General features: G+C 43.4%; 1 protein-coding gene across 1 annotated transcript in view; it reads right to left on the bottom strand.

Annotated features, from left to right (window-relative positions):
- Nucleotides 1-1,113: 1,113 nt before the first annotated feature.
- ccdc88c (coiled-coil domain containing 88C) overlaps nt 1,114-10,822 on the bottom strand; it is a 41,452-nt gene continuing 31,743 nt past the window's right edge. Inside the window, exons 27-31 of the mRNA XM_079175027.1 lie at nt 8,054-8,143; nt 7,314-7,418; nt 7,088-7,225; nt 5,697-5,935; nt 1,114-3,104 (exon numbers count right to left, since the gene is read on the bottom strand). Of these exons, the coding sequence (XP_079031153.1) occupies nt 2,352-3,104; nt 5,697-5,935; nt 7,088-7,225; nt 7,314-7,418; nt 8,054-8,143 (1,325 nt within the window). The 3' untranslated portion in view covers nt 1,114-2,351. The remainder of the gene's footprint in view (nt 3,105-5,696; nt 5,936-7,087; nt 7,226-7,313; nt 7,419-8,053; nt 8,144-10,822) is intronic.

Raw genomic sequence — 10,822 nt, 5'->3', positions numbered from 1 at the left:
TTGACATGTGCTTTTTGTTCAACAGGTGAGCGGAACGGTTAGTGATGGATTCCAGTCAAACGGTCACTTTCTCCAGTGTTACATCTTCCTCCTCCTCCTCCTCCTCCTCCTCTTCATCATTCTAGTGCTCTTAGGAAAGTCTTTGCAGTCAGTCGTCACTAATGCAGGAGGGACAGCTTTGTATGTACAAACAGCAGTACAGACAAAAGGTCAGTCGATCACAATAATTAGCATAAGATTCTTTTCTTCCATTGACATCATCATCACTCTCAGAGGCATACTTTCATGTACTTCTCTCGCCTCTTTATCCTCCTCCTCTCTGTTTGCTGGGCTTTAAAGGAAACACACAAGCAGTGAACCGAGCTCCTCCCTCCTCTGCCTGTTAACTCTTTGTTCCTCTTCATCCGTATACTATGGCTCAAATAACTACAGGCAGCAATCCAATTCAAAGACCTCAATCAATATCCAGCCATGACGTAGGAAATCTTTTAGATGACGCCGAGCTACTCTTTCTGTGCTCCATCACAACAAACTCTCCTCTGCGCTGTCCTCTGGTAACACATCACCTTATATTACAAAAGACAACAATTCAAAAACTGTTGTCCCTAGTTGGTCACAGAGACACACAGACATGGGAGAATAGGGTCCAGGTTCAACAATACCAAGTTAAGTGTGACAGTGTGAAAGACTTAAACACCTTCTATCATTCTAGAGTGCTCTTAATGAGGTGGACACCTCCAACCTGCTGTTCTCTTAATGGTGACTTAGTTATTATAAAAACTTAAATTCATCACATGCAAACTCTAACTATGCAGATCACAGGGTGAATCTCTCTGTGTCTCTCTCTCTCTCCGCTGTGCAGTGCTCACAGTTGTGGAGCTAACTTAGCGTGCATTAGTGCACCACACCAAAGCACAGTGGCTTACCCAGTGGTGTGTGTGTGTGTAAATGAAGGCCAGCTGAATGGTTAGCGAAGCCACAACCGAGCCCCTCAAGGACAAATCCTCTGTGTCTGTATATATCATTATATATATATATATATATATATATATATATATATATATATATATATATATATATATATATATATACATATATATATATGTGTGTGTGTGTGTGTTTGTGAAGCTAGTGTTGGCTCGAGCTGTGCAACGTTTCCAGTAAAGTGTTAAGAGTGATGCATGCTGTGACAGAAGGACTGTAATTTAACTGGGAGGAGCGCCTCCTCCTGTCTCCTGTTTATGCATCTGTCCTCCTCCATCGCCGTCCATCTCTATATCTGTCCACCGCTCTCCTCCGTCCCAGCGTGCCTCCATTTATTCTCGCTCTCTATCTCTACACGCCTTTCTGCTTCGCTCGTCTCAACTCTCTGTGCTTGAATCCATCCCTTCTCTCGCTCCCCTTTTCCAGTGTTTGTTCTAGACAGTAGAGGAGATGAGGAGGAGGACAGAAATAGGAGGAAAAATCTGATACATTCATTCGCTTCTGGTCGCCTTCACGTCAGTCCAACCACTCCTCTCGGTGATGGCTAATTCCCAGCGGCCTCCAGGTAAACATTAGCAGGTCAAAAGAGTTCCAGCTCATAGACCAGGCCCGTCCTTAGTATTCTGGTCCTCAGCTCTGCATGTAGGACTTGTCGTCTGTTCCCGCAGGCTTTAAGTGTTGTGGATTCTCAGACTTCAGACATGTCAGCTCCCATCTCCATTTCTGGATGTGAAAAATAAAAAACAGCCTGTGGGCTCCGGTAAACAGGGCGATAATAAAACGGCAGAGGCCAATGAATTCCAACATCGTCAGGGACCATCGATAGTGTTGTGGTGTTCATGTCTCAATCCTTAGAAAGATCGTCAGGGATCTCATCATGTCTACATAGCATCCCCCTCTGAGAGATCCAGCTTGTGATGAAAAATGGTGGAACTGATGCTACAGATCCAGTAGTTGAGGTGGGACGTGATTGTGTTGGTGCTGCTGAAATCCCTGGCAGCTGCTTTGATTTGGAAAGCTTCCTTTCTGTATTAATCAGCTGTATCGGCAGGTGGCATACGGAATCAGGTCTGCTTGTTAATCTACAAAAGTTAGTTCCAGAAAATACAAACTGAAGTCACGACTCCTTCATGTACAGAAATGTTTAAATTTGGCTTTTGCGTTCCAGGACTTGGACTTATTCCCAGTAGATGTTGTATTTGAGCAAAGCTCAGAATAACATTCATCCACAATACAAAGAGCGCAGTCCAGAGAGTGATTGCTTGTGACTGAGGGTTTGGATTCAGCCCCAGCTGACTGTAGTTTGAGTTTTGGAGTTTCTGTCTTTAGACATAGCCACACCCATGGCCGTCCATCAGTGTCAATGTTTAGACACAGCCGTACTCGTACCACACGGTCTGAGGGTCGTTGTTGGGGTCAGGGGAAGAAGGCGTGCTCTTTGGGCGTTCAACGCTTTCTTTCTTTAAGTGGGATGAGTCACCCGACTGCCCCTCCCTCAACACCTCCCCGTGCTCCGAGGCCTCGTCAGGTCGCGTGGCAGGAACAGCCCTGACGGGGGTTACCATGGCAACCTCTCCGCGGTGGTGGTAGGGGGAGGACGAGGCGGGGCCGTTCCGACAGACGGGGGTCCTCCCTCTCTCTCTTTCCCTCTCCGCGTGTCTCTCCGTTTGCAGGTTGAGGGAGGACGAGTGGTGAATAGGGGGATTCAGGAAGCCGTCGTCTCCGGGCTGATTGGTCGGTCCAGCCAGCCGAGCGGAGAGCGGCCGCTCTCTCCCACTAGCCCCTCCCCCTTGTCTCCGAACGACCACATCCGATTGGCCTTCACTTCCACGGAAACTGTCTGGTCCGTTGGAGCGCAGCAAATCAGCTGAGGCCAGGCTGAAAGCTCTGCTCAGCGATTGGCTGCTTCTCTGGGTGACGGGCTGGCCTGAGGCCGGGGATTGGCCTACAGTCTGGCGTGGCGAGGGTTTGACGCTCTGGCCCGGCCTCTGGTTGGACGACTGCACAGTGGGCGTGACGTAGCTGGTGGGAGTCACCTGATCTCTGCCAGCGGGAGCCAAGGGGGCGGGACTTCTGGTGAAATAGTCCGTCATCAAATCCTCCTTGCTTCCTGTTGACACCTAGACAAAGGAAATATAAAAAAAAATGTTTTGTTAGGGTTTAGTAGTGATGGCGAGATGAAGCTTCATGAAGCATCGAAGCTTTCCATCCAAGTGGTTCACTAAATATGTCTGATGTCAACGGCCGTGAAACCTTGATGTAAGGGTGGGAATCCCTGTTTATAATATTCTTTTATTATACTGATTGAAATGTGGTACCGATATCAGAATCAGCCTGGATTTTATATTTCTTTGTCATAAGGAATGCGTGTTCCTCTCTCTGTGGGACCATCAATAAGAATTATTATGGGTGTTGCAGTTCTTTTAGTGACTGTTTGGCTCATTCTGTAAATGGATGACAGGCTGGAATGACACATCTGATTTGTAGGCGGGAGTCTACCACACATTACTTCAGAAATATGGACAATGACTAATACATGAGCGTTTGCTGCTCAGTCAGAAACGTCCCTTATTTGGTCTGCAGATTAAGCTGTGTTCATTAACTGATGATTTCTCTGATCATAAGAACACGTGTCATGGTTTCTTTCTTCGTGTGAGGTGTTTGATGGAACTGAGAGTGTTCAGAGTTTAAAGTCATTTTCCTCAATGTTGAAAGTCATCATCTTAAAAGAATTTGTCTTTTTTCAAATGCAAAATGACCATAGAGGGGACAGGATACTGAACAGTATCTCAACAGAATACTGTTAAGATTGAGAATGAACAACAGACACAGAAGCGTCGATATCAACATGTTTTTAATTAAATGCATTCAAGGATTGAACTTCCAATAGATCATTTAGTTTGTCCCAAGCAGTCTGTTCAGCTGTGACTAAATATGAAAACTCCGCAGCCAAACCTGCAGAAATATTTTGTACAGCAATATCTGGAGCCAAGAGAAAATGCTTCACTGGCTCTTTTCTTTACTCTAATATAAGAAACAACAAACACACGTCTGTCTTGAGATTAACTGCACAATACAGTAATTTCCACTTTCACTATTGGTTTTGTTGACACCAGGAACAGAAGGTACCAGGAGGTTATTCAGGGTAAACTGCATTATTTTCAGTTGGGTTCTCATGGCTGTACAGTTCGTCTTCACGCTGTCGCTCAGAGCCAAACAGCAGCAGACTTCAGGGGCTCGAGGCTCTGAGGAGAAGTCATCAAAAGCTTGTTTCTATAACAACGTTTCTAAAGTTTCTGCCTCCAGTGTGCTTTGAGATAAATCCGAACATTGACTACATCAACCATTATCTTCAGGAAGGGAATTGGAGATTCAAGCATTAAAGAAACCTGCATTACAGTCTTTCATGCACACAGTACATTATTCAAAGACTGTTCCACCAACTGATCTGAACTGTTCATGGGTCTGAGGCTGACTCAGAATCCTTCTGTGACCGAACATTTTAAACTGTTAATGTATTTTTTTAGTGGATGACCAGTCACAAAAAAAACGATTAAACGCAATGAATATGTGATTCATTTTAAGGTGACTCATTTGTAATTTCTTAACATCCCCCATATCATGTACTGTGTAGCCTGACATGACCTGTACAGATACTCTCTGTAAAAACCACAGACCCAAGGGAGCTCTAGAGTATTGATTGGTCTCGTCTCACAGCTGAGTGTTTGTTACTCACTGTGAGGCCGTTGTCTTTAAGCCTCTTTGCCCTAAAAGCCACCAGTTGTGGGTTTTCACTGTGTCTGTATTATGATAATGTTTTACTGTCTCCAGGGATGAGATGTGTAGACAGGGAGGTGTCCATAATAAAGTGAATACTGAGTCAATGTTCCTATTTTAAGAGCAAACTATATTTCTTATGTGTGTACTAATGTTGCACGGTGTGTCGATACTAAAAAGGTACCGCGGTACCCGTACGTTAAAAACGATACGATTTTGCATATTTTTAGTATCGATACTTCATTAAAATAGCGCGCGATCAGAGCGCACTCACTGTTCCGCTTCCTGTCAGGCTGCCTGCACGCATTGACTGCAAGGGGGCGGGGCTTCCCAGCGCTCACACACGCAACAGGCAGCGCTCACTCACAGCGAGTGATCACAGGGGAGACATGGCATCAAGTGCAGGAGCTTTAGCCGACCGTCCTCGGCTTGTTGGAAAAAAAGATGCCAGAAGTGAAATCTGGAAGTACTTTGGCTCCATTGCAGACAGTGAAGGAAAGCCCACTGACATACAGAGACCCGTCTGCACAACGTGTTTCAAAGCCACACAGACCAAGAAGCAACACGTCAAACATGGCAACGCACCTTTCAGACAGACACCCCCAACTGTTCAAAGAACGACATGTAGTCTTCATTAATATCTTGCTGTAGGCTAATACTAATATTAATGCCATTTGTTAAGTGTTCAAAAAGCTGGGCAGGAACAAGCTGGTAAAAAAGGGAACCATACAGATGTTTTATTTATTACTATTTTAGATAAATATACCAGTATCGTATCGTATTTGTGGTATTGTATCGTAAGTATCGGTATCATGATATTTATGGCCGGTATCATATCGAAGTCATAATTTTGGTATCGTGACAACCCTAATGTGTACATACATATTAGCATAATAGTAAACTTCTTTTTCACTATACATGCATATATTTCCTACCATAGGAGGTGACTTTTGGTTGCTCTCTTGTAGAAACTCCTCTAGCGTCACCATCTCACTTCCAGGAGACGACGGGCGGGCCTTAGTCCGAACCCCGCCTCCGCGCTGCGGCTGGGCCCTCTGGGGTGCGTGGTCGTATGGAAGGGTGGAGCTACGTGACAGAGTCTGTTGTGATTGGCTCAGACCCATGACATCGTCACTAGAGAGGCTGGCTGAGCGAGCCTGATGATCTGATGGTTCTAAGATGGTTAGAAATATCGAGTTAGTCCTGACTGAAACTGGGTACCACTTCAGTACACCTGAGGTTTTTAGGACAGAATATTGTATATAAAACATGTATGAGCTGTATATAGACTGGGTCATTTCACTTTGTTATTTATCTAATGTTATACATTATCAGGAATAATAGCAATTTCTCTTTTATTCTTATAAATATTCTGCCTGCTGCCCAATTGAGGGCCTCAGAGCGCCATCTAGAGGGTTCCGAGATACTGCCAAAAGGTTAGAATGAATCAAAAAAGCTAGCTCGCTGTTATTAGTATCTGTTCATATTCTATCTTTTCTTTTATATATACACTCAAGAATTCCTATAATAAATGACTCCCCTTAAACTTGGAGATCTATTGTTCACTCGTACGTCTCTTACAGATTGTGTCAAAAAATGTTGTCCAATTCTTGGCCAAGCTGTGAAGGTGCGGCAACATATAAAGAAATTGTGTAAATGGGAAGAACACTGGCATGATTAGACTGGAACATATTATAAGCAGGTCCTCTTCATGGAGTCCACCATGTTTCTACAGTAGCCCAGAACGGACAAACCAAACACTGGCTCTAGAGAGACTTTCATGTTTTTACGTCACCAAAAGGCTACCTTAGTCCTCGTGCATATGGAATAGATGCAATGGAAATTACTTGGATACATTTGCATTACTGCTGTATGGCTTGCAAAATTGTAAAATGATGGACATCTTATCTATTGGAAGAGAATATGGAAGAACATTTATCTTCCATCAGGTAGTGATAATCCCAAACTGATACAATACCTAACTATAAAAACTTGGTCACAAAAATAAAACTCATGAATAAAGAACATCAAATTAAAATGCATAAATTCAAAGACCAGTTATGTTTGAATATCACCTCACATTTCACAACACATTGCCAGGGAGAGACAGAACATTCCCTCGGATGCAGTGACACAAAATGGTTTGGGGTTTTTATAAACTAAAAATTGATGTGAGAGACAACCCAGGATGACCTGCTCTACCACTGAGCCACTGTGTGTGAGTGTGTGTGTGTGTGTGTGTGTGTGTGTGTGTGTGTGTGTGTGTGTGTGTGTGTGTGTGTGTGTGTGTGTGTGTGTGTGTGTGTGTGTGTGTGTGTGTGTGTACCTCTGCCGTTGACAGGCGAGTTGGAGCTGGAGGTGTGGTGGCTGAAGTCTGCTGACCCTGGGCGACCTCCCGTGTTGCCATGTTGACCAAACATTGAGTCAGGGGAGTTGTGGCGGGAGTCTTCATCAAATAATAGACCTGTAGATTTGTACCCACCATTACAAAACATTCTCTTGCTGCCTCCTGAATAAGGGTTATTAATATTAGTATTAATAATCAGGCTTACCTCTGGGCCTGCGGCTGACACCGTGTCCCAGTCTGGAGCTGGTAGTTGGGCCCAATGAGGGTGACTGATGGCTGGGAGTTGAGCTCAGAGCTCTATGGGTCTGACCTGGAGGGCGGCAAACTCAAAGAGGTTAGGCTGCCAGGAGTAAAACAATGCACTATTGTAAATTAATGAATTAATATTATCCTGAAAATATATTTTACTTTTTATAATATCATACATTGTCCTTATATACTGCATTTAATATAAACAATAATACTAGACATATATCTCCTTTTACCTTAAATGTCAAAGCATTTCTCAAAGCCACAAGTGTTGGTAAAAGGAAGCAGCATATTATAATAGAATAATAGCATATTATAACAGTATAATTCTCTTCCCCTTCATTCCCAGTGACTCAATTTAGGTTTTCAAGCAGGAACGATAAGACCAAACAGCCACGAGCAGCAATAAATGTGCACAAGACCTGATGAAGTAAAAGGTTGGAATTTGTGGCCTAAATGAAAACTATGATTACAGCTGCTGATTTCACAATCAATCCAAGCAGGTGGTTCACTGAGTGAACACTGAGCAGGCCAACAGTCCTGTTCCTTTACAATAATTAGACCGTCTCACAATGTATGCGAACACCGTAAACATAGATTTACATTCCATCCTAATCAAGAAGCTCAGTTTTCCTGCTGGATTCACAACATGTTGGCAGAATGTTAACCATCATTAAACATCAACAGGTTCATTACCTTGGCCGTGTCCATCCTCTCCATTGACACTCTCACTGCTGCCTCCTGGAGTACTGCTACGGTAAACACCGCGGCCTCTGTCAGCCAAACCTGCAGACCAGTGACAGTGTTGTAAGGGAACCTGCACGCCATGGTATGACCATGAGACGTGTTGTGTGCGTCACATAAAGTAGCAAGAAAGCCAAGCAAGACATCATTCACTGATTCAGGCACACTGGACATTGTGACTGGATATTTCTGACCAATGTCAAGGGACGGGGGTCACTGACATCACTGGATGGAACATAGAACACTTGCTCCCTGGCGGTTTGCTCTCGTTGTTCTTATGGGCACTTTTCAACTGTAACAAAATGGTCAATGGCCAAAGTGGGGGAATCGATAATGGTAATAATAATGCCTAACAACTATGAGAATTATAATAGAGGAATGAGGAATGAGTCCAAAACCAGTTAATGAGTCAGCATTCTTTCACTTCCTGTTCCCTCGTCTCAGAGTCAATGTTTTTTGTGTGTTTTTGGTTAGATGTCTGAAAAAACGTCTGTGGTTGAACCGTTTAGAAGCTTTTATGTTTCTTAAAAACAGCTTGGTGGTGGTGAGGTGAAGCCGTGTGACCGTGGTGTAGTTCCTTTATAGCCTAACGTTAGCGGTTTCCTCTGCCGATAGCATTTACCCTTCAAAAATCATGAAAGTGGTGTACGTTAGCTCACTTAACAAAACTTGTAAGTATCATAAACGTTTGTTTGCCAGAGATTATTTTCTGCAATAATCAGAAATCCAATGAAAAAATCCCATTGGCTTTCTGTAGAGGGAACCAGTGTGAGGCTAACTTCCTGTTGGACTACAAAAACATGTCATCCCTGCATCGCTCTATGCACTATGATCAATGCAAAATAAGTCAGGGAGTGATCAGCAACTTATAAGTCATTATAAAATGCTTTATAATTTGTGATGATTCGGTTATAAATCATTATGAAGATTAATGAGTGCTCATAACTACAATTATACAGTGTTAAGCAGATTATACCACATTAAAAAAACGTTTATAATGCATTTTAGACATAGGCGTCATCGAAAGGCAGCCTGACTGAGATCCAATGGGATGGTGACAACAAACGGGCCTTGATGTGTTTACTTCTTGTTTTACGTCATTGAAAAGTTTATCTAGGACATTCTTAAATGTAACAGTAACAGTAAGAAAGGTAGAGGAGACTCAAAGTCAGCTAACTGCTTAATCTAAGCTAACACTAGCTCATGTTAGCCACCATAATCTACCGGTCATAAGGCTGTGGAGACAAAACCCCGGAGTGAATTTGGATGCGTGTGTGTGTTTTATTGCTTCAACTTTTCATTTGTAGGAGGAAGACAGTATTGTTTCTTCTTTTAAAAGTGACGCAGTTTCCCTTTAAGCCGATATGGTGTCGTGATTCTTATCTTAGCTTCCTTAAAGACGCCGATATTAGCGAAAAACATTGGCGTTTTAAAAAGCCATGTAGGCTTCTGATGCTTAAAAAGCTTATTTCAGACAGAGGACGGACAGACAAAGGGTTGAAGCAAATAGACAGGCAGAGGAAAAAGAGGTGCTGGGTGATGGAGTTTGCAGTAGTAGTAGCTCACAGCTCAGATCCAGACTGAGATGAGAAATGTGTTCTCACCAAGACAACAGATAAGTGAACAGACAGCACTCAAACACAAACGAACATCCTTCACACAGATACCTATCAGAAATAAACGTTTCAAGGACATGCAGACGTATGCAGGCGTGCCTGGCGTGCAGGGAAACATGGCGCGCACACGTTCTCACACATAAACCATCTCCACGTGTGTGTGCTTACTACTTACTAGTTATACTGGCTGGCTCACACCTGCAACGCGCAGCTGTTTGTGTGTGTTTTGAATGTTTATCTGTAGGCTCGAGGAGTGTGACTGCATTAGTGTTTATGAAGTGCATGGTATGAGCATTGTTGTGTGAAGTACTGAGAGTCACAGCGATGAGTGTTGCTGAGCATCATGACGTGGAGGTGACAGTGATGATGATGATGATGTACATGGTTAAAGAGGGGGGGGGGGGGGGGGGGGGTTAGAATACTCCGTTGGCTGAGAATGGCTGGCTAGTGACGACGTCAGCTGTGATGTCAGTTGAAGACCAGAATCGCAGTCTTCTGGTGAGAGAGAGGGAGTGACGGGAGGAGGAGGAAGACGAGGAGGAGGGTGGGGAGGAGGGGAGGAGTTTGTCTTGACTTTTACTGCGGAAGAAACTGAAGCGTTTTGGGGTGAGGGGAGCTGAGATGGAGAGAGTGGAGATAGATAGGAGGGAGAGATGGAGAAATGTAAAGCAAACGATGAAATAATGACAGTGAGTAAATCAAAGGAAACAGTTAATTCAGAAGTTATTGGCAGAATGCTAAATAATAGACATCATGCAAGAAGATCCATGATAATAAAAACAAGAAAAGAGTTAAATCATGCATTAGACTCAGAGACTGAACTCAACTCACTCTGAATTCAAACAAAGTAGGACTGGTAGTGCAACGCGTGGTGTAGGAATATGTTGGGGACTCATTTATGCAGACAAAAGCTTAAGATTTACTGTTTATGTTTCAACTTATCTTAATATGACAACTTCCACCTGCCGGTGGAATTCAATTAAAAATCCACTGAGAGTGAATTGAGTTCAGCCATGAGGAGAACTCCATTTAAGAGTAGAGCTCTAAAAAAAGAAACAACATTGAAATAGAAACATAAATACAGTTTGGACCATGCATTAGAACC

This window comes from Pholis gunnellus (genome assembly GCF_910591455.1).
Source record: "Pholis gunnellus genome assembly, chromosome: 15".
NCBI lineage: Eukaryota > Metazoa > Chordata > Actinopteri > Perciformes > Pholidae > Pholis > Pholis gunnellus.
The sequence above is the reverse complement of the archived record's forward strand: the minus strand, read 5'-3'. Positions and strand labels throughout refer to the sequence as shown.